This window comes from Melospiza georgiana, chromosome 9 (genome assembly GCF_028018845.1).
Source record: "Melospiza georgiana isolate bMelGeo1 chromosome 9, bMelGeo1.pri, whole genome shotgun sequence".
In the NCBI taxonomy this organism is placed as follows: domain Eukaryota; kingdom Metazoa; phylum Chordata; class Aves; order Passeriformes; family Passerellidae; genus Melospiza; species Melospiza georgiana.
Genome location: NC_080438.1, coordinates 15,506,204 through 15,524,850, shown reverse-complemented (window position 1 = coordinate 15,524,850; position 18,647 = coordinate 15,506,204). Strand labels below are relative to the sequence as shown.

The following is an 18,647-nucleotide window of genomic DNA, read 5'->3' as shown; positions in this document are numbered from 1 at the left end:
TGAGAAGCCTTGTCTACTGGAAAGTATCCCTGCCTACAGCAGGAGGCTGGGATTAGAGGACCTGTAAGGTCCCTTTCAACCCAGGCCATCCTGTCATTCTCTGATTATGTATTTGCATAGTGAGAAACAGGAAATCACTGTATGAATTTCTGTGTTATGTGGTGGCATACATCATTTGTGATTGCCTTCTCATCTTTGCCTGTATTCTAATTTGGAAAAAATTGATTTCATTTTTTTTCAGACCTCAGGTGGTCCCTGGCTATCAGGGATCATAAGTTGTTTACAGGTGGGCTGACTTTACAAAAACAAAGTAGCAGTATGGTATCCATATCTTTTACTTCTCAGATAACAGTACTACACTGGTCCCCCCAAAGCTCAGCTTTCAATTTTTGTAGCACGCGCTTACATTGTTCCAATTTAGACCTGCCTAAATTTAAAGTATTTTCTAACTGTATTTCTGTATCAACTATGCTTAGAGTTGACTTAAGGTAACTGATTTGAACTAGACCTGTTAACAGATCTTTGGTGAAGTACTCAGCCTGTAAATACACTGAATTGTAACAGATATATGAACAGTATGCAGCAATAAAGGTAAATCTGTAGAGCTGTTGCCAAACATGACTGTCTGTGTATGTAACTGCAATGTGGATTGTCACAAACAAAATGTAATCTAACTAACTCAGGTAACATTCACAGCATGATTCTGGTTCTAGCACACAACCCAACAACTAAATATGTGACACACATCTCTTGCTGAAGTCCTTGTCCCTGTGTCTGTGCTCCTGTGTTACCCACACTAAATAGCTCTGGTGTGGCCATGGACGGTCAAACATAGCCCTGGTTCAAGAGTTGTGCTCTTGAATAGTTCTGGCCAAGAACTACCCCTTGCTGAAAGGACTGTGAAACCTTCTTGGGACTGGCAGGATTTGTGTGATGAAGTACTTTAAGTGCTGAGGCCAGCAGGTCAGCTAGGAGTAGCAGCTGAAAGCCTGAAAAATGACAGATTGCAGAGCTTTGTGCCTTTAGGTTGGATATTAGGTAAAGGTTCTTCCCCCAGAGGGTGTTTGGGCACTGGGCAGGCTCCCCAGGGCAGTGGTCACAGCACCAGCCTGGCACAGCTCCAGAAGTGTTTGGACAATGCTCTCAGGCACAGGGTGGGACTCTGGGGGATGGTGCTGTGCTGGGCCAGGAGTTGGAATTATGACCTGTGAGGGTATCCTTCCAGTTCAGCTGTGATTCTGTGGTCAAGAGAAGCTTGAGAATATCCACAGTTATAAAATCTGAGCCGTTCTACCACAATGCATCAATCTAACAGAATAAAGATGGCAGCCATAATACCTCAAGAGTATGTCTAGTATCTCAAGATGCTGGGTGTTCTGCCACTATATTATATCAGCATACTGGACTGTTCCTAGGATATACACATAGCAATTATACATAGTGGAAAATTTGAGAAGTTTTAAGTAACATTTTCAGATATAAGGCAGTTCATTCTGATCTGCAGCTGTTCTTAGTTAAACCACCACCCACCTCCAGCTCCAAACTACCTCAGGTGTGTACTGTAGCTATAAGCACATGTAGACACAGTTCTAGGTCCTTCTCTAGGCCCTTGTGCAACGCTATTGGGTCAGCTGAAAGGTGAATGTTCAGACCTCCCTTCCCCTCTGCTTATTCTAGTCAATAAAGATGCTGTGATTACAGTTTGTGTTGAAATACACAAACTTGCCAGCATTTGCAGAACAGCCATGGCACTGTGGTACTTGGTACTGCCCCCTTTGTGTACCCAGCTTCGCTGGAAGATTTTTGCAGTTTGGACTAAAGCGGATTTTAGTTCCCATATTAATGATTTAAAATTTGTGTTGATGTGTCTTTGCAAGAGTCACTGGTATTTTATGGACTGAAGTCTTGAAAGCATCTAGAGTTACAAAATTAAATGATAAAGCATAAGCCTCTACTGCCCAGAGAACGGTTCTGGCGAGCATTCCTTTCAGCATTTAAGACACTCATTCCAAAAACTGGTGAAATTACCAGGGGAGTTTTTCACAATCTGGAAAAATGCTTTAAGCCTCCTTGAGGGATGAAGAAGAAAAGGTCTGACATTGATTTTGCAGGGACTACTGTAGAATTTACAGTCCTTTTTCTCTGCTGTGCTAGAGTTCTCTGCTGTAAAACTTTAAACATTTACACCCAGTTAAACAGTATAACTCTCCTCATCCTTTAATTTACTGATGCTGGAAATGTAAAACCTAGTTAATGTGACAGCCCTTTAGAGGAAAAAAAAACAGGTGTAAAGAAAAGGAGATTGTTGATGGGAAAATCCCTGTGAGACCACAATGATGAACACAGAAACATTAAAATGGGAGTATCATTTAAAGCACTGTCCAGGTGCTTTATGTGCGCCTGTCCCTGAGGTCTCAACTTCATGCATGAAAATTACTGAGTTTTTAGATAAGTAAAGTGGACTCCACTTTAAAATGGTTAGGAAAAAAGTACAACAAGAGAAGTAAAATTCAGTTAGAACCACTTCTACAAAGTGCTGATTTAATTAAAAGTCAATGAAGGCATTTTATATTTCACTGGAAGTGTCTAATGGGAGTAAATGCTTATTGCCTTGTGAGCAGGGGTTGAATTTGAGACATTCAGAAAGCTTGTAATTGAGTCCAGCGGGACCAAAATCAAACCATGAGCATATATGTAATTCTTCATTTACGTGATCTGCAGAGAAGCAAACCTACTTTGCCCAGAGATGAGTAAAATCATTTTTAAAGTATATTTTAACAATGAATGGTCAGATTTTATCTTTTAACTATAATTTGCACAAAGAAGGTACTCCCTGCTAACTTGCATAGGACAAATTTGATTGTGATCTGAATTTGCAGTAAGGGTTTTTGTGTCAAATATTTATCTGAATCGTTGCTTTTTCAAGTGTTACTGCATAATTTATCAGTGTCCTGCTAGGTCACATTGAATGGAGCTTTCAGGCCATTCTAATGTGGATAACCATAAATTCCAAGTTCTTTTCAAGTAACTGTGTTAGCCAGTAGAAATTGCCCTCAGGTACTGTGCTGATGCAATGCATGAAAGAACCAAAGACACAGACCAGGATAATAAATATCAGCAACTCTGTTTGCATGTTTGAAAGGTAACCAGAAATGTAACAGTTACTTTCCTTTGAGAAACTTTAAACAACAAAGAGGGTAAGTTCAGTTAGAACTCCATCTGGGAAGACAAATATTTGTTGTCCAATTCCATTAAATAAAGCAAAAAGTTTCATAATTATGAAAAAGTTTTTTCTGTATCTGGAATGCTAGGCCATCCACACTCACCTAAAACCTCAACTTAGCAGTTTTATTAATGAATTTATTACATCTTTTGGTCACCTATGATCTTTTTCTCTATTCAGCTTCTCCAGCAAACATTTGCTTTTTATCTTCAGGACTGCAGTATGTAATGACACAGTTGAAAAAATATAGTAAAAGCTATTGAAAACTTTAAAACTTCACTACCCAGCTTCAGGCAAAACTGAACCAATAGAGCTTTCTGTTTCTGCTTTAGTTTCAAAGGCACATATAATATTAAGAATTATAAACTCCAAAAATTATTTAAATAAGGGAAATAATGACATGATTGGATCCCTGTGTAAAAGCTCAGTAAGTGAACAGATGCTATTTTACAATCAGCAGTTCTTTAGGTAATTGCTTGGCAACAGGCTAATTTCTGTTTCTGTTTCAAGAACCACAAGAATGCTGCTCTCCGTCTGATGGAGAGTGACCGGCTGATCAATAGCCTGCCCCGAGTGAAATGGACAGAGAGAGCTGTGGCCTTGGCAGCACGGCTACACGAGGAATGTGTAACCTTTATTGTTGCAAACTTCCTGCACATAGTACAAAGTGAAGGCTTCTCTGTTTTGTTGCAGGTAAAAGTGCCCTCAAGTTCATATATGCTTCCAAGTAAATTGAATTATGTCACATTTTTGAAAGATCAGGCTGCTAAATTACCAAAATAGTCTCAGGTTTTGCTTTGAATTACAATTCTACGGAAAAAAAGAAAAAAGCACCAAAACTAAGAGTTTTGGGGTGGGTTTTTTCAGGTTTGTTTTAAAGCATGTAAATGCTTTGATATACAGTGCTAATACTGCATTCACGGTATGTGCTTCAGTTAAGCAAAAGTTCCAATTGGTTTAGTGGGACAGCGTCTGTGTTGCTTCAAAAAAGCTTTCAGACCCCTGGAAAAACAGCCCAGATTTACAAGATTATGAGTATGAGCAGTGTACTCAAACTGCTACTGATTTCTGTCATCAGTTGCACGAATGTGGCAATGCTGCAGGTTCTGGTGAGAGCTCACCTAGTCACCCAGCTTGTTAATTAGCCTGTCCATTTCTCTTGTGAAATATGTTTTTTAATATGATATAATATACAGAGGAGTGCAAAAAATAGGGAAATATTAAAAGAATTTGCGTTTGGACCCAGAGTTGCATGGGGCTGTAAATTCATCAGTGTGCTTGTTCCTAAGATTTCTGTTAACGAGTGAGGCCTCAGGATAATTTGCTGGAGGCCTGGAGAGGGGTGGGGCTGTGGAATGGATACAAAAGAAGATGCTCAGCTTTGGAATACCTCCTGCACAGCTTGATAGCAGATCCTCTCTGCTCGGTAATGCTTTTGCATACAAAGTACACGCTTTTGTTTTAAACGACTGCCTTTTGTTGTTTCCTCAGGCACAGGCAATGAGCAGCAAACCTGACCTCCTCGAACTAATTTTCAATGCAATTGAAAAAAGCATTAATAATGAAAATAGCTGCTTTCTTCTTGTAGCAGTGGATATTTTGCTGGAGTCCGCAAATGTGGAGGAGATGGTAGGTTCTTAAATGTGCAGTGCTTGTACAAAAACTATTCTGGTACAGTTTCATGCCATGGTTCAAATCAGATGATATGGTGTGAGCTCAGATGGCTCAGTCATGCAACTGGGGTCAGACAGAAAAGCATCTGCATAAATCCAAGGTCCTTTTGGAAGTACAGAAAACGTAGGCATTTGTTTACTTTAAAGAGAAACCCCATCCTGGCAATAAAAAACATCCTGTGTATTACTGAAAATGTAAGTCCTATGGGCAGCACTGTCCCATTGATCTTTACTATCACTTTAAATTTGTGATAAGAGAAAAACTTAGCAAAATGTTGCATTACCTGAAACTTACAGGGGAAGAGAGTTTATTCTCTTCCTAAATATTTCCCCTGCTTTTTGTGAACCTTTTTTTTTAACTGTCCTCTGAAGCTAGGACTGACACTTAATCCAGTGTGTGTTTTTTTGGATTGGGTGGAGGTGTCAGGCTCCATGTGTGTAACATACCGTGTATATTCATACAATCTAAATAATGACATTTAAGCTGTGGTTGGCTAATTCTGGGAACAATTCATAAACAGTATGACAAAGAATAAAAAATAAATGAAACATTAATTACTGCAATCTGGTGCTATTACAGATTTACTTGGTCAAAGCAATGAAAATTTAATCAAATACATTATTTTTCCCTGGAGTATTTGACCTTGTTGTGACACAGCTGACAGTGAAGAGCTATTACGGGGTTCATTAAAAAAAAAAGAAAAGGAAAAAAAGAGCAATGAGAGCAATGTCGTGTTTACTAGTGCTGTAATTTGTAGGTTTTAAACTATAGAAAAAATCACTGTGGTGGGCAATAAACCTTCAAAAACAGCATCTCCATCTAGCAGACCGTTATAAAATATAAGTGATGACATCATTGATCTAGCTTAGGGAGTAAGTAGATTCTGAAAGGAATAATGACTGGTTGCTATGACAATATGCCCCTCGCCAGCTGCTGATTTGTTACTTGAACACAGGGTTTTACGTGCAAGATCCAGGCGCTGCGTGATAAGCTCTGGGTCTTCCTGGTTCAGTCTTTTTATGCTGTTCGTCACACAGAAGGCTGGAAGCTGATGAGGCCAGACCATCAACAGAAAATACAAGCAGGTATGTCTGGCATCAAACGGCATTAGAATTTTTTAGCAATCTGTTCAGTGGATACAATGCAGATGGAATTGTGGAGCCTGATACAAATTGAAGCAAAATTTGTGCTGCTTTGTGTTTTGAAGTGGTGTTTTAGAATAGAAGCATGATGGCATGCTTAGGTAGTTTCAAACATGGGAATCAGTAGGTCATTTTCTGTGAAGAGTCCTCCCTGCTTTTCTTGTTAGGAATATATATGATAGAACCCCTCCACCATCATGTAGATGCATTCTATTCTTATTTACAGCTACTCTAAATTACTGAAAACACTGCAGTAGGATTAAAAACCTGATCTGCCTCATTTTTAAGGAGATAAGAGCTGTGGATGAATTAAATTTGCCCAAAGCAGATTATCCATTCCCTGCACTCTGTTTCTGTCCTTTATCGCTTTCTCCATGATGTATAAATATTGCTCGTCTCTTGCATAATGCTCGTCCTGCACTGGGAGCAAATGCAGAGAGCTGGGCTGCTCGGCTGGCTGGCATTGTGATCTGGTGTGTGCTGCTGCAGAGAGCCCCCAAGGAGCTGCATGGTGTGCTCTCAACATTTGAACAGACAGCACTTCCAGCAAAAGGGAGTTTTTGTTCTGAATGCTCCTTTGTTTTGAAGTACACGAGTATTCTGAGGATGTGGAACTGATGATGGAGTTCAGGTTCTGGTTTAATATTAGCTTTGACGGTACAGTGTTGTAAAAGAAAAGAATGTTAAATACTGCTCTGAATTCAAATCACTTTTGATTCAAAGGAGATGTGAACCTTTTTATATCCTTAAAGACATTAGTAGCAATTTCATAATTATATACCTAGAGGTAGATGCAAATTTTATTCTACAATTACATGCTGAAAGATGCAGTGACAGTCTTTCTAAGCACGATTTAGGAATGTAGTCAAGTAATATCTCATACTACTCTGTAGAACAGGGATAGGATTGCTTCTTGATTATAAAATCCTTCAGAAGCAGAGGAGTTGCCTTTAAAAAAAAGGGTGGGTTGTTCTCATTTGGCGTGGTTTAATTTTAAGATGCTTGTGTCCCTATTGTGAAAGATGCTTTGGCTACTTTACATTAGTGCTTTCAATAGAAAGAAATATTTAAAATCAAGGTGTGTCTTAATTTTCCAAACTCCATATTGCCAAAAATTGTTTTGTTTTCTTTTAGGTTAAATTCTGACTAAAGTTGCATATGTTTTATATATAAAAAGGCTGAAATGTTTGCATTAATTATCTGGTTTTAGTTACAGGCAAGCAATCGTACAATATTGCTAGACAAATTTTAATCTTCAGGTGAAATGCATGTAGGATAACTTAGATCAACTTTCATCTTAAAGATTTCTGATGGTGGCTTTGCTCCTAGAAATTTAGCCTATATAGCTTTAGAAGGCTAAAATAGAGGAGGGAAAATGCCAAAGTAAGAGAGATGATATTGTGGTTTTTTCATTTACAGCCTGTCTTGTGTTTTCTTAGGCACAAGTTTATAAGGATTTTGTCTTAATATATTGGTATGTATTAATATGCAGAGTCATTGCTAGAAAAAGGATTAGATCCCTGGGGTGCCATTTTCAGCATACCTTTTGTGTGATTTTTAGAGACTTACATAAAAATTATTTTTAGTATCTTCAGCAAGAATTCAGCAGAATTTTTGTATTATACATTAAAAAAATGTTTCCATGTATAGTACCTCAGAACATGAGGCACTGAATGCCTACATTTTTTAATATATTTTTTGCAAAACCTTTTTTCCAGTTGAAATATGAATACAGACATAAATGAAACCTATCGATTCTGGGTCTGTACAGTGTCTATAAATATCCCTTTTGTGTTCTACAAGTGCAATTGATTCAAAAGCTTTGTTGAAAACTGCTTTCCTCCCATAGTATATCAGATGGAAAAAAAGGCATTCACTGCCTGAAAACTCCACATGACAATCACAGGGATAATTCTCATGACATTACTCTGCATGCTGTCTAAAGAGGCACTATGACCTTACTGTGTACATTTAGGTATATTGGCTTTGCCAATTTTGAAAACTAATATAATTTACTTCAATGTAATTAATCTTTTCTTTATATAGTATAAATAAATACCTTATAATTAACAACACACTTAAAAGCTGTTAGTACTCTAAATTTGAAATATCTTTTTGTAAATTTTGTACACTTTTAAAGGTCTCAGTGCACCGCTAGCTATAAATGAATTGAGCTTGAATAAACAAAAGTCTGACTATGGACATGGGAAACAGAAGAGTTAAGTAACTTGCTTATGGCCATGTGATGTCATTGTAGATCCCACATTTTTTGTTCTAAACATAAAGCCATGTATTTCCACTTAACATTTGCCATGTCACCAAAATTAGCCTTTCTAGAGTAAATCAGGACCCAAAGAAGTGCTTTCTGCTTTCACATGATGTTAACTGAGTAGGCTGGCTTGATTTCTGTCCCCCTCCTTTCCTGCCAAACAGTGAAGAAACTGCTTATTCCTTTTACAGCTGCATTTGACAAGGGTGATGACCGAAGACTTGGCAAAAAACCTGTATTCACCAGTTCTCAGGTAAACATTTATATCCAAACATTTAAAACATTCAGATAATTGCAAACTAAACCATTTTCATTATTTGTTTAAATTGATACTTATTTTCCATATTGTTTAATGGAACTATGTTTTGAAAAATCTGTATTTTCTTGTAAACTGTTTCTGCAGAATCAGTAATGACTACTGGAAACATCTTAGGACTTAGACTGTGTTCTGCGACATTTTCAAACAGATAAGCTCAAATAAAAGGCAGGAATTTGTGTTCAGAACCTCACATTCCTCTCTTGCTACATAATGAAACTCGTCTGTTTCCCAGAGCAAATGTTTTGCTACTGAGCTAATGAATCTCTGCTATTATCACAAGCCACCACACCACTGAGCCTGTTACACTCCCTGCTCTGAAAAATTTTTATTAGTGCCCTCAACAACTCTTCTATTGAAACTCACACTCAAAACTACACTATTAATTTGTAAAAAACCAGTATGGGTTTCGCATGATTTGACAGTCTTGCATACATTGCAATGACACTGGTATCACAAAGATTCCCTTTCATGCACTTAATTCTCCATGTTTGAGTTCCTCTTTACCTGAGAGAATCAATATTGACATTTCTGTGTGGATACACTGTTTGGTAATGGTTAAAATCATCCTGTAAAATCATACATTACAAGTATGTTTTGTTTGGTTTTTTTTCTGATGTCATTTTTTTCCCTAGCTAAATAAAAGTACATCTGTTGGCATAAGGAATACTTCCCGGGCACAACACGGCAAGAAAGGTTGGGGAGATTCTTCCACTAATCAGGATAAAATGAAATCTGATGGATTAGGAGCATCTGGACATGCATCCACCAATAGAAACACTGTTAATAAGACTTCAAAGCATGAGGATGTAAAGGGGAAAGACGGCAAAAAATTAGTTTCCAAGATTACTAAGGATTCCAAACCTGGGGAAAAAGCTGCTTTGCCAAAGGCTAGAGCTGTTATAAAGACAAAAATAGAAAATAATGGAAATGTGAAGGCTGAAAGCATGCTTACCAAGCAAGATATAGAAAAGACATCATCTGCAAGTGGACAAAAAAATTCAGGAAGCAGCAAAGGACTAAGGAACCATGAAGGAAAAGTTGCAGGTGCCAGACCTAAAGTGCTGACAGTAACCTCAAGCATGCAGAACAAAACAAAGCCATTGAAAAAAACCACAGGGAAGGAATCTCCCTCCTTGGTGACTGTGGCAGCAGCTTCCAGCAAGTCAGCAAATTCAAACACGGATATCCAGAATGCAGGTGAACAGACAGAGGAACCCAAAGAGGATAAATCAACAGAGGAAGGGAAAAAACAGACTGGTAATTTTTTATAATTCTTTCTTTAAAGTCCTCTTCTGATTGGTCTCAGGCTGGTCATACACTGAAAACCAGCCAGGGAAGCTCTAAGACAGTCTGCTATAAATTGCTAAGAGTTACATTCTTACCCTGTAAATGAGTATAAACTGACTTTTTGGTCAATTAATAGCCACCTAAAACAGTAAACATTTTACAATTTTAGCATATATGCATATATGGTCTTCTCAATAACTGATCTTCATATATTAGATTTTTTTTGGTACTTATGTGCAGTGCATTCCCTCTGTAATTAACTTTGAATTCACTCTACAGTAGTGAAAACAAAGGTATCTGTGAAGGTATCAAATGGAGTCACCACCAAAAAAAAAAAGACGGAGCTTGAGGCTAATGCCACAACAAGCAGGTATGTTACAAAGCAATATGCTGCTACATAGATGTGTGCATAGATGTGTATAAGTTTGGGAAGAAAGGTTTCAGGTGAACTATTAAGCTTACCATTAGATGTTTTTTTTTATTCTGAGAATGGTTGTGTATAGGATGTTATTTGCAAAATAATTTGAGTTAGCTATTGGCAACATTGCTGTAAAGATAAAACTGGTTTGGCTTTTGTGTTGGACTGTTGCATGTTAATAATTTTTAAATTGTTATAGGTCATTCAGAATTCTGCATACTGGAACACTTAATGACTACACAAGGTGTTGTAAACTTACCATTTCTGGAATAGTTTAAATTGAACTGGACAGAAGACAGTTGAAATGACATTGTGAAATGGGTCATTATATATACATGTTTGTATATAAACTGACAATATAGATATATATTTAGTTTTTATTTCAAAAAGTTTACTTTTTAGGTTGCATTTTCAATGTTTATATATGTGTGCATATTGAAACACGTATATTTCTTGTTTAAACATACTTAAACCGTGCTAGATCTAAGCCTGGAAATAATGGATGTAATGATTGTTTTGCAGTCTGACAAAAAAACCAACAGGAAAAGGGTGTAATGATCAAAATGTACAAGCTGTACCGAAGAAAAAAGGGAATGTGAGTATGAGTTCTGCAGCACAGCAGAAGACTCAAAACACACCTACCAATTCTCCCAAGAACCAAGGTAAAGTTTCACACAGCAGTTCAATGATCTGCCACTATTATGCAAAGCTTTGAGGTTTGTTTGGTTTTTTGCGCAAGTCTTTGGAAAAATCTTCTGGAGAATTCTGGGTTTTTTCCATATTTCACTTTGGTGACAATCCTAAACTGTAAAATGCAAATTAATGTGTCAACTTCAAAATACTTAAAAGACGCTTTTCACTGCCAGTCGGTGTTTTCTTCTGCTTGTTTAATCTGCATTGCAGAGGCTTCCATTTGCTGATCCCCTGCACTTCTGCATTTGGAACCATGACTGAGCTCAACAGAAATTCTGTAGGTTGTGCATCTGTAATAAGCCTCAAAGATCTGGGCTGCAGACTGCTTTATGCCTCCCTAATTAGGTGTTTTCCTGTCTCCCCCTGTCAGTAGCACTATTTGTTTGGGGCTGATACTGGCCCCAAACAAATACTTAATTTCAACAGCTACTGATAGCAGGGGTAGGAAATGCCACTATAGAACACAGAGAGGAAACACTGGTTTAGAAGGATACAAGGTGTTAAGGATGGAGCTCAAATATTCAAGTTTTATTATCTTAAATGCACTGTGATGTAGAAGACACAGGTTCTGTCAATTTGTGGTCATTAAAGATCTTGCAGTATTTTCTGACTGAGCAGGGACATTAACTCTGGTGTTCTAATCCCATTATAACTAATGTAATTATTTTCTGCCTCTGTTCATTTCCTATACAATATAAATTGAATACAGTACTCATTACTTCCTGTGCTAAGCTGCTGTGTAGTGTTTGTATGCATTATTAGAGAGCTGCTGCTTTCTACTTTAGGGATGGCTGCTTTAGTTACAGGCTGAAGTGATTCCTGTATGTATATTCTATGAACTGCTTTAAAGGTGCCAAGACAGTATTTTTTGTCTATTATTTGTTATTTCAAATCTTAATTCTATAACAAGCTTTAAATCTCTTAGTTGCATTAAAAGTTGAGTAACTTGTTTCTTAACATAAACAAACATTAACATAAAATTGGTGAATATACTGTGACTGGCACATACAACCTTTATAGTCTTTTTTACTGTTTGTTAGGACCTCAGGGGGAGTCACCAAATTCACTGAAATCAGGAATGTCTCCAAAACATAACGAAGAAAAAAATGTGTTACAAAACCTGGTTCAGACAACACTCCCAGAAAAGCATCCTTCAGCTAAGAAGAAGAGTACTAAACAATCACAAACACCTGTAACAAAAGCCACTTCAAAAATAACACCTAAGACTCTGGCTCCATCAAAGAATGCTGAGAATACGAATAGTAAAGACCCGAAACAGAAATCAGCTGTATTAAAATCTCAGTCCTCTGCCCAAAAGCACTCAAGGAGTGATTCTCCTGTTGTCCAGAAGAATATGCACACTTCTGAGCACAGAGGTTCAGGACAGAAACTTGAGAAAAACACGGCTGATGCTGTGGCAGGTCAACTTCATGACAATGATGAATGTTATTCTGCAAATGAATCTTTAAAATCTGCCACAGAAAGTAGCAGTGACAATAAATTGCTGGAGTCCTGTCAATCCAATAAACAAAAATTACTAGATTCTTCTGAAACTGTGCAATACAAAATACAATCCGAATCTTCTCCTCAAATTGCAGAAGAAACTGTTTATAAACTGAATGTTTCAATACAAAATGACATGGAAACTAGACAAATCTGTGGCAATCAGACTGGAATTAGAAAGACTGAAGATCCAGAGAAAGATGACAATACAGCTGAATTTCACTGTCATGCACAGTCTTCCACTGATGGATATTCAGACTTTTCCAGGGAAACCAATCAAAAGGCTATTGTTTTAGGAGAACTGGTGAAAGATTCAAAAGCAGCAAAAGTCTGTAATGAACAGAGTGATAAAATAAACTCTGAAACAGGTCATAACTATGGTGAAAGTGCTTTGTCAAGCTTTTCCCAAGTAACCAATAAAGAGGATGAGATATCATCTTCTCAGATCCATGTGGAAGGATTTCTTACAGTTGATGAACTGTGTGATACATCAGCCTTGACTGAATATAAATCAGTTACAGCAGATTTAGACGATGCTTCAGAATGTTCCACAGAACAAATAACAGAAAAATATTCACCTAATTACACAGAGCTTATAGAGCCTATGGAAATGCCAGAAAACCATGAAAATGCAGAAATTCCCTTTGTGGACCATTGGAGTACTGGTGCTGTAGATCCAAAAGAGAGCCCTGAATCAGACACTGGCAGTGCAACCACATCCTCTGATGATATAAAACCTAGATCAGAAGATTATGATGCTGGAGGCTCTCAGGACGATGAGGGATCCAATGAAAGAGGGATTTCTAAGTGCAGCACTATGCTATGTCATGATTTTCTTGGAAGAAGCAGCAGTGACACAAGTACACCTGAGGAATTAAAAATTTATGATAGCAGCCTAAGAATAGAAGTGAAAATGAAAAAAGAGGGTTCTGATCTCTTTCGTGTTAATTCAACAAGTGATGATGAAATACCAAGAAAAATTTGGTCCCATCAAGACAGTTCACGGACCATAACCAGAGAAAGCAAAAGTTCTACTTTTGGAAATGCTCAGTTTACTCAGGAAGCAGACCAAGTTTCTTCTTCTGCCGATGAAACGGAAGATGACAGATCTGAAGCAGAGAACGTTGCGGAAAGCTTTCCTCCATCAAATGTTCCTACTCAACAGTTCCAAGGAATTGATAATTTAGCTTTTGAGGATGCAACAGAAAATGATACTGCAAGTCAGGAGTTTTCTAAAACTAAAAATTTCAAACGATCTGTTTTACTTTCAGTAGATGAATGTGAAGAATTGGGAGCCGACGATAAAGCGGAAACTCACACTTCACGTCAGCACTCAATAGAGTCTCTTACCCCTTCAGAAGTATTTGACAGTGTTTCTCAAGAGCACCATTTTATTCATTCAAGATACTCATTGGAAACTGAAGAGGGATTCCTGGATGGCAAACAGCAAAAGGACAGAGACAATAGATCAGATAAAAGTGGAAGTTCTGTCCTGCATCTTCAGGGTGCTGAAATCCCAGGGAAGGAGAATCAAGGTGCTTCAATGACTGAACAAAACTGCTCAGAGAAAGTACATTCAGCAGGTAGTCCACATCCAGGAGAAAACCAGCAAGTAAATATCAAGAATGACATGGCTACTGAATTTCACCAGTGCAATAAGTACTTAGACAATGATGCAAAGTCTCAAGAAAGACCATGTCATCTAGATCTTCAGCAGAGAGAAACTAATTCTGATGTGCAAAAGAGCAGCTCTGCAAAACCTGTAGAAGCCAGTAAGAATCAGGTGCTGACTCAGGAAAGTCAAGTGAGAGACAGTCAACCAGCAACTACTGAATGCGATAATACTGATTTACTTCCAGGTAATGTACAGAAATAGAAACATTCAGTCATTCAAAACCAAATTAATAGGGAAAGCTTTGGCAATTTGTCTGGGATTGAATCCTGAACTGAAGTAATTTTGGCTGAAACAGTATTTAAATATTTTTAAGTGTTTAACTTGGGTAGAGAATGCTTGTCTGTTTGAAATATCCGTCAATACCCTGCTGTTCAATGAGAAACTTGACTACAAGAAAAGAGATTTCCTGTAATGCTAAAAGAAAGATTGGATGCAGTTGTCTGTACTTCAGTTATTTTTGATCCAATCTAACATTGACAGCATCAGCTTTTGATGGAATCTTAGTATTTGTTTTGTCTGCTTGACAACATATAGTATGTCTGAATGGGATGTGCAATAACTAAAGTAATAACCTTAACTAAAGCGCACTGAACTGTTTACCTGAACAGCTATATGCATTATTGTTGTAATTTATTTATTTATATATTATATACAAATTTGGATCATTCTCCCACTGAATATAACTGAATATTTGCCATATACACCAGTGGGAGTAGGTTTGAACTCCGCTTTAGAGCTTATGAGATGTCTAAAATTCTAAATTTTACCAGTAAAAGCTTATTTCCTAAAGAGAGATTATACTTAGAACTCATGCTTATATACAAAAAAAGTTCTAACTTGTTTCATGTAGCTAGATGAATACCTGTCTAGTTTTGTGTTTTGTCTTCTTTATATCAATAATTCAGTCTGTTTATCCCATCAAAAATATGCAATAGTGTTGATTACAACTATTGTGTATTCAAGAGTAATGAAACACTGATGATGGTCTATGTTCAGCCAGACCACAGAACAAGAAGACATTAAAAGTTGTACTATTTTTTTTAAGTTTGCTTGCCCTTGCCTGCAGCTGCCCTTGCATGTGCAGTGTAGAAATAAGCCTGTGGATAAACAATTTTGGTTTTAATTCTCTACTAAGCTGACATAGCTTAAGTCACCATTCAGTAATCATTCTCTATTAATTCCCTCTATGCACCTCCTGGTCTAAATTTAATTTATGTAGTAAATGAGAAATTTCATGTGCATTAAGTGTATATTTACATTGTCATTTTCTGTATCAGAAACTTAATTATGGAGGTTATTGTTAATTACCAGTGGTGATTGCTGCTTTAACTTAATTTATAAATCATACTTTGTTTTTATATAGGTAATAAATGCCTCAAATTTTGTCAATTTTGTATAACCCTCCATCCCCCCTTTTTTAACCTGATTGGATTGTCCTTCCTGAATGAATTAAATTTTGCTCTACACAGCCCTGAGGGGAGGATCATCTACAATTTTTACATTGTACAGTATTGTGAATTATTTCAGGAGACATAGATGATTATGACACAATGGCACAAACCTGCATGTATGAACATCGGCCTTCAAAAACCCTTTCTCCAATATATGAGATGGATGTTGGAGAAGCAATTGAGCAGAGGATGGATTCAGAAACAGCAGATCTAGAGATGGATCTTGAAGATCAACCGTTTGCAGAACAGGACTGGACTCTACTCAGGCAATTGCTATCTGAGCATAACTCACATATAGATTTCAAAAACTCTGTTCCTGAAGACCTTAACTTAGCACAATGTCTTATCAATCAGACACTGTTTCTGGCACGAGATGGTTCCAATCCTCAGGGTACCTCCCAGGCTGACACATTCAGCAGGTGGACTGAGCTCATGTCTCCACTTGACGACTCCTCAACAAGCATTACAGTGGCGAGCTTTTCATCTGAAGACTGCTCGTCCCCTCAAGGGGAATGGACAATTCTTGAACTGGAAACCCATCATTAAGGTTTCAGCTCTTTGCAACTGAACTCCAACCCATTTCCCAAATCTATTTTTGATGAGTTGTTTCCATACCTTAATGAAATACTGCATCAGTCAAGAACGAGCAATTCTTGATACTGAGGCAATCTTTCTGATAAATTGAGGTAAATATGTTAACTTATCATCTAGATTTAATCACAAGTACAATAATTTTTCAAGACTTAAATGTATGTCTTTTCTAAAAATGAACTTGAGCATGTATTTTCTAGAATTGTTAGAAAAACTAGATAACATGAAGGAAAAGTCTGGGTTTCTTCCCTCCCTTTTATCTTCTTTTTTGACATTTAATGTTCTCATTGATCAAAAATTTAAAGACGAATGCACTATAGTAGACCTATTCCTCTCCTTCTCCCCTCCAATATGGTGACTTCATTTTACAACAATAAAGATTCAGAATGGTTGTGTCAAAAGGTGATGTGTGCCAACACTACTTTAAATGACAGAAAAACATACTTATATTCAAAGAAAATGTTTCAATCTGAATCTGCCTTGGACCTTGTTAATATGAGTAGCTTGTTTCATCTGTTTCTTCCAGATTTAATTTTTTGTATTTTGGTTTGTTTTGTTTAGAAGTTTCCAATAAATTTTTTTAATTGCCTTTTCTTCAAATCTAAGACTTCACAGGGTCTGTGCTGTACGAAGACCACTGTTTCTTTCATGAAAATGCACATATTTAAGTAAATATTTTAAATGGCATAGTGCATGAATTCAAAGGAGTTGGTAGAATGTTGCTCCTGCTCTAAGAAACAGCATGTCTGATGTTTCCAAAAGTACCTCTGAATCTGAAGTTGTGGTCAGTGTTACATCTGAAGTCTGATGCTAACTAGAATTACCTTCAGGCATTAATTAATTACAGTTGCATGTTCTCATGCTGAAGTATAGCAAGATTCTCAGGAATTTGGTTTTGTGTGTTTTCATAGATGCCACATTTTTGGGAGTGGTAATAGGATTATTGCATCTTTGTTATTATCTCTAGTGTAGCTTTTATAAATTGAGACTAAATGTCACAATAACCTTTCTTTTGATTCAGAGTGAAATAGGATATACAGATAATTTTGCTGCTTTTGGCTCTTTGGGTGTGGATAGGACTGATTATTGTCTTTTCTGATTGACAGAGGAGGAAGGAGTGAGAAACTTCTTGTAATTCTTCTCTAGTCAGAACTCCTGAAACATACAGGGCTTTGTTCCCTGCAGAGGTTGGACCCCCTTAAGATATCTGCATTATGGAAACAGTAGTGCTTGTTTTTCACACAACTTAAAATCTCAAAAGGAAGTATTCTACCTCCTCTTAGTCATTAACAGAAGTGCCTTCAGGAGTGAGTGCCATACAGGAGTAAAAGGCTAACTAACATTCTATTCTGGTTGAAACTGTAGAAGTACTAAACTTAAGCTGACTGTAACCACTGATAACACTTCAGATCTGCAAGCTTTTGCACAATTCCAGCAGTGCACCTTAACTTGACAAACTTCATTTCTTTTTGTTCATAGTCAGAAACTCAGTTCTGCAGAAATATGAACTTGTCCTAGTGTATGATTCAAGAAGTTATGACTTTGGATTTGACAGAATAAAGATCTTTGAGGCAAAATAATTTATCTAGCAAGGCACTTTGTTGAATTTCTGATACATAAGTAAAAGTAATGTTTTATTCTCAAAATAAATGGAGGAAGAAATTTATCTTGTTCTTTAATATCAAGGTAAGGGAAAAAAAGGAAAACCTTCCTTTCTTTTTATGTCAGTGGAAGACTCTAAACTCATGGAAGGAAGATGTAAGTCTCATCATAAAAATCTTTTATCTGCTCTTTTAACAGCAGGATGAATAGTCTGAGATATTGTAATTCCAAATATTATAAATGTAATACTCTGCATTTAACCCAGTCTTCATATTGAGGGAGTTAGAACCACCTTTAGAAGTGCAAAACATCAAGAAAACCTATTTTTCACCTTCACCATTTACAAGGTACATCAGTAGGTGATAATCTTTTGGATAAAATAGAGAACTATAATACTGGCCATAGTAAAATATGAAGCTCAAGAGAAGCTCTTACAGAAGGCCAAGGAATAGTGGTTTTTAATGTCTGTGTAAAGCATTAAAGTAAAAGTTGTCTACCAAAAAGTTTAATCAAGTATCATCAGGATTTTAAAGCTGACAGTGGGCATTCTCACATTAAACAAGATGAAGTGATGGAAAGGAAAAGTGACAGAAAGTGAAAGAAGGGATCCTTTTGTCTATTTTTCACTTTGCCCATATTTTTAACTTTTTACTGAATTGATAAAGTGACACTGAAAATTGACACAAAATTTCAAGTGTATTGTATGAAATACAATCACATATAGAGTTTTTTTAATTGTGGTTTTTGTCTTTGCATTTACTTTTTTTATTTGCTAATTTTCTTTAAATTAGCTTCTCTCT

At 36.9% G+C, this 18,647-nt stretch overlaps 1 protein-coding gene across 2 annotated transcripts in view; it reads left to right on the top strand.

The window, feature by feature from the left end:
- BTBD8 (BTB domain containing 8) overlaps window positions 1-16,845 on the top strand; it is a 31,115-nt gene extending 14,270 nt beyond the window's left edge. For both annotated transcript variants that reach the window (XM_058030669.1, XM_058030670.1), the window contains 9 exons: window positions 3,734-3,916; window positions 4,715-4,852; window positions 5,853-5,982; window positions 8,500-8,561; window positions 9,260-9,884; window positions 10,194-10,284; window positions 10,855-10,994; window positions 12,066-14,387; window positions 15,731-16,845. In XM_058030669.1, coding sequence (XP_057886652.1) covers window positions 3,734-3,916; window positions 4,715-4,852; window positions 5,853-5,982; window positions 8,500-8,561; window positions 9,260-9,884; window positions 10,194-10,284; window positions 10,855-10,994; window positions 12,066-14,387; window positions 15,731-16,200 — 4,161 coding nt within the window. In that variant the 3' untranslated portion in view covers window positions 16,201-16,845. The remainder of the gene's footprint in view (window positions 1-3,733; window positions 3,917-4,714; window positions 4,853-5,852; window positions 5,983-8,499; window positions 8,562-9,259; window positions 9,885-10,193; window positions 10,285-10,854; window positions 10,995-12,065; window positions 14,388-15,730) is intronic.
- The last annotated feature ends 1,802 nt before the right edge of the window (window positions 16,846-18,647 follow it).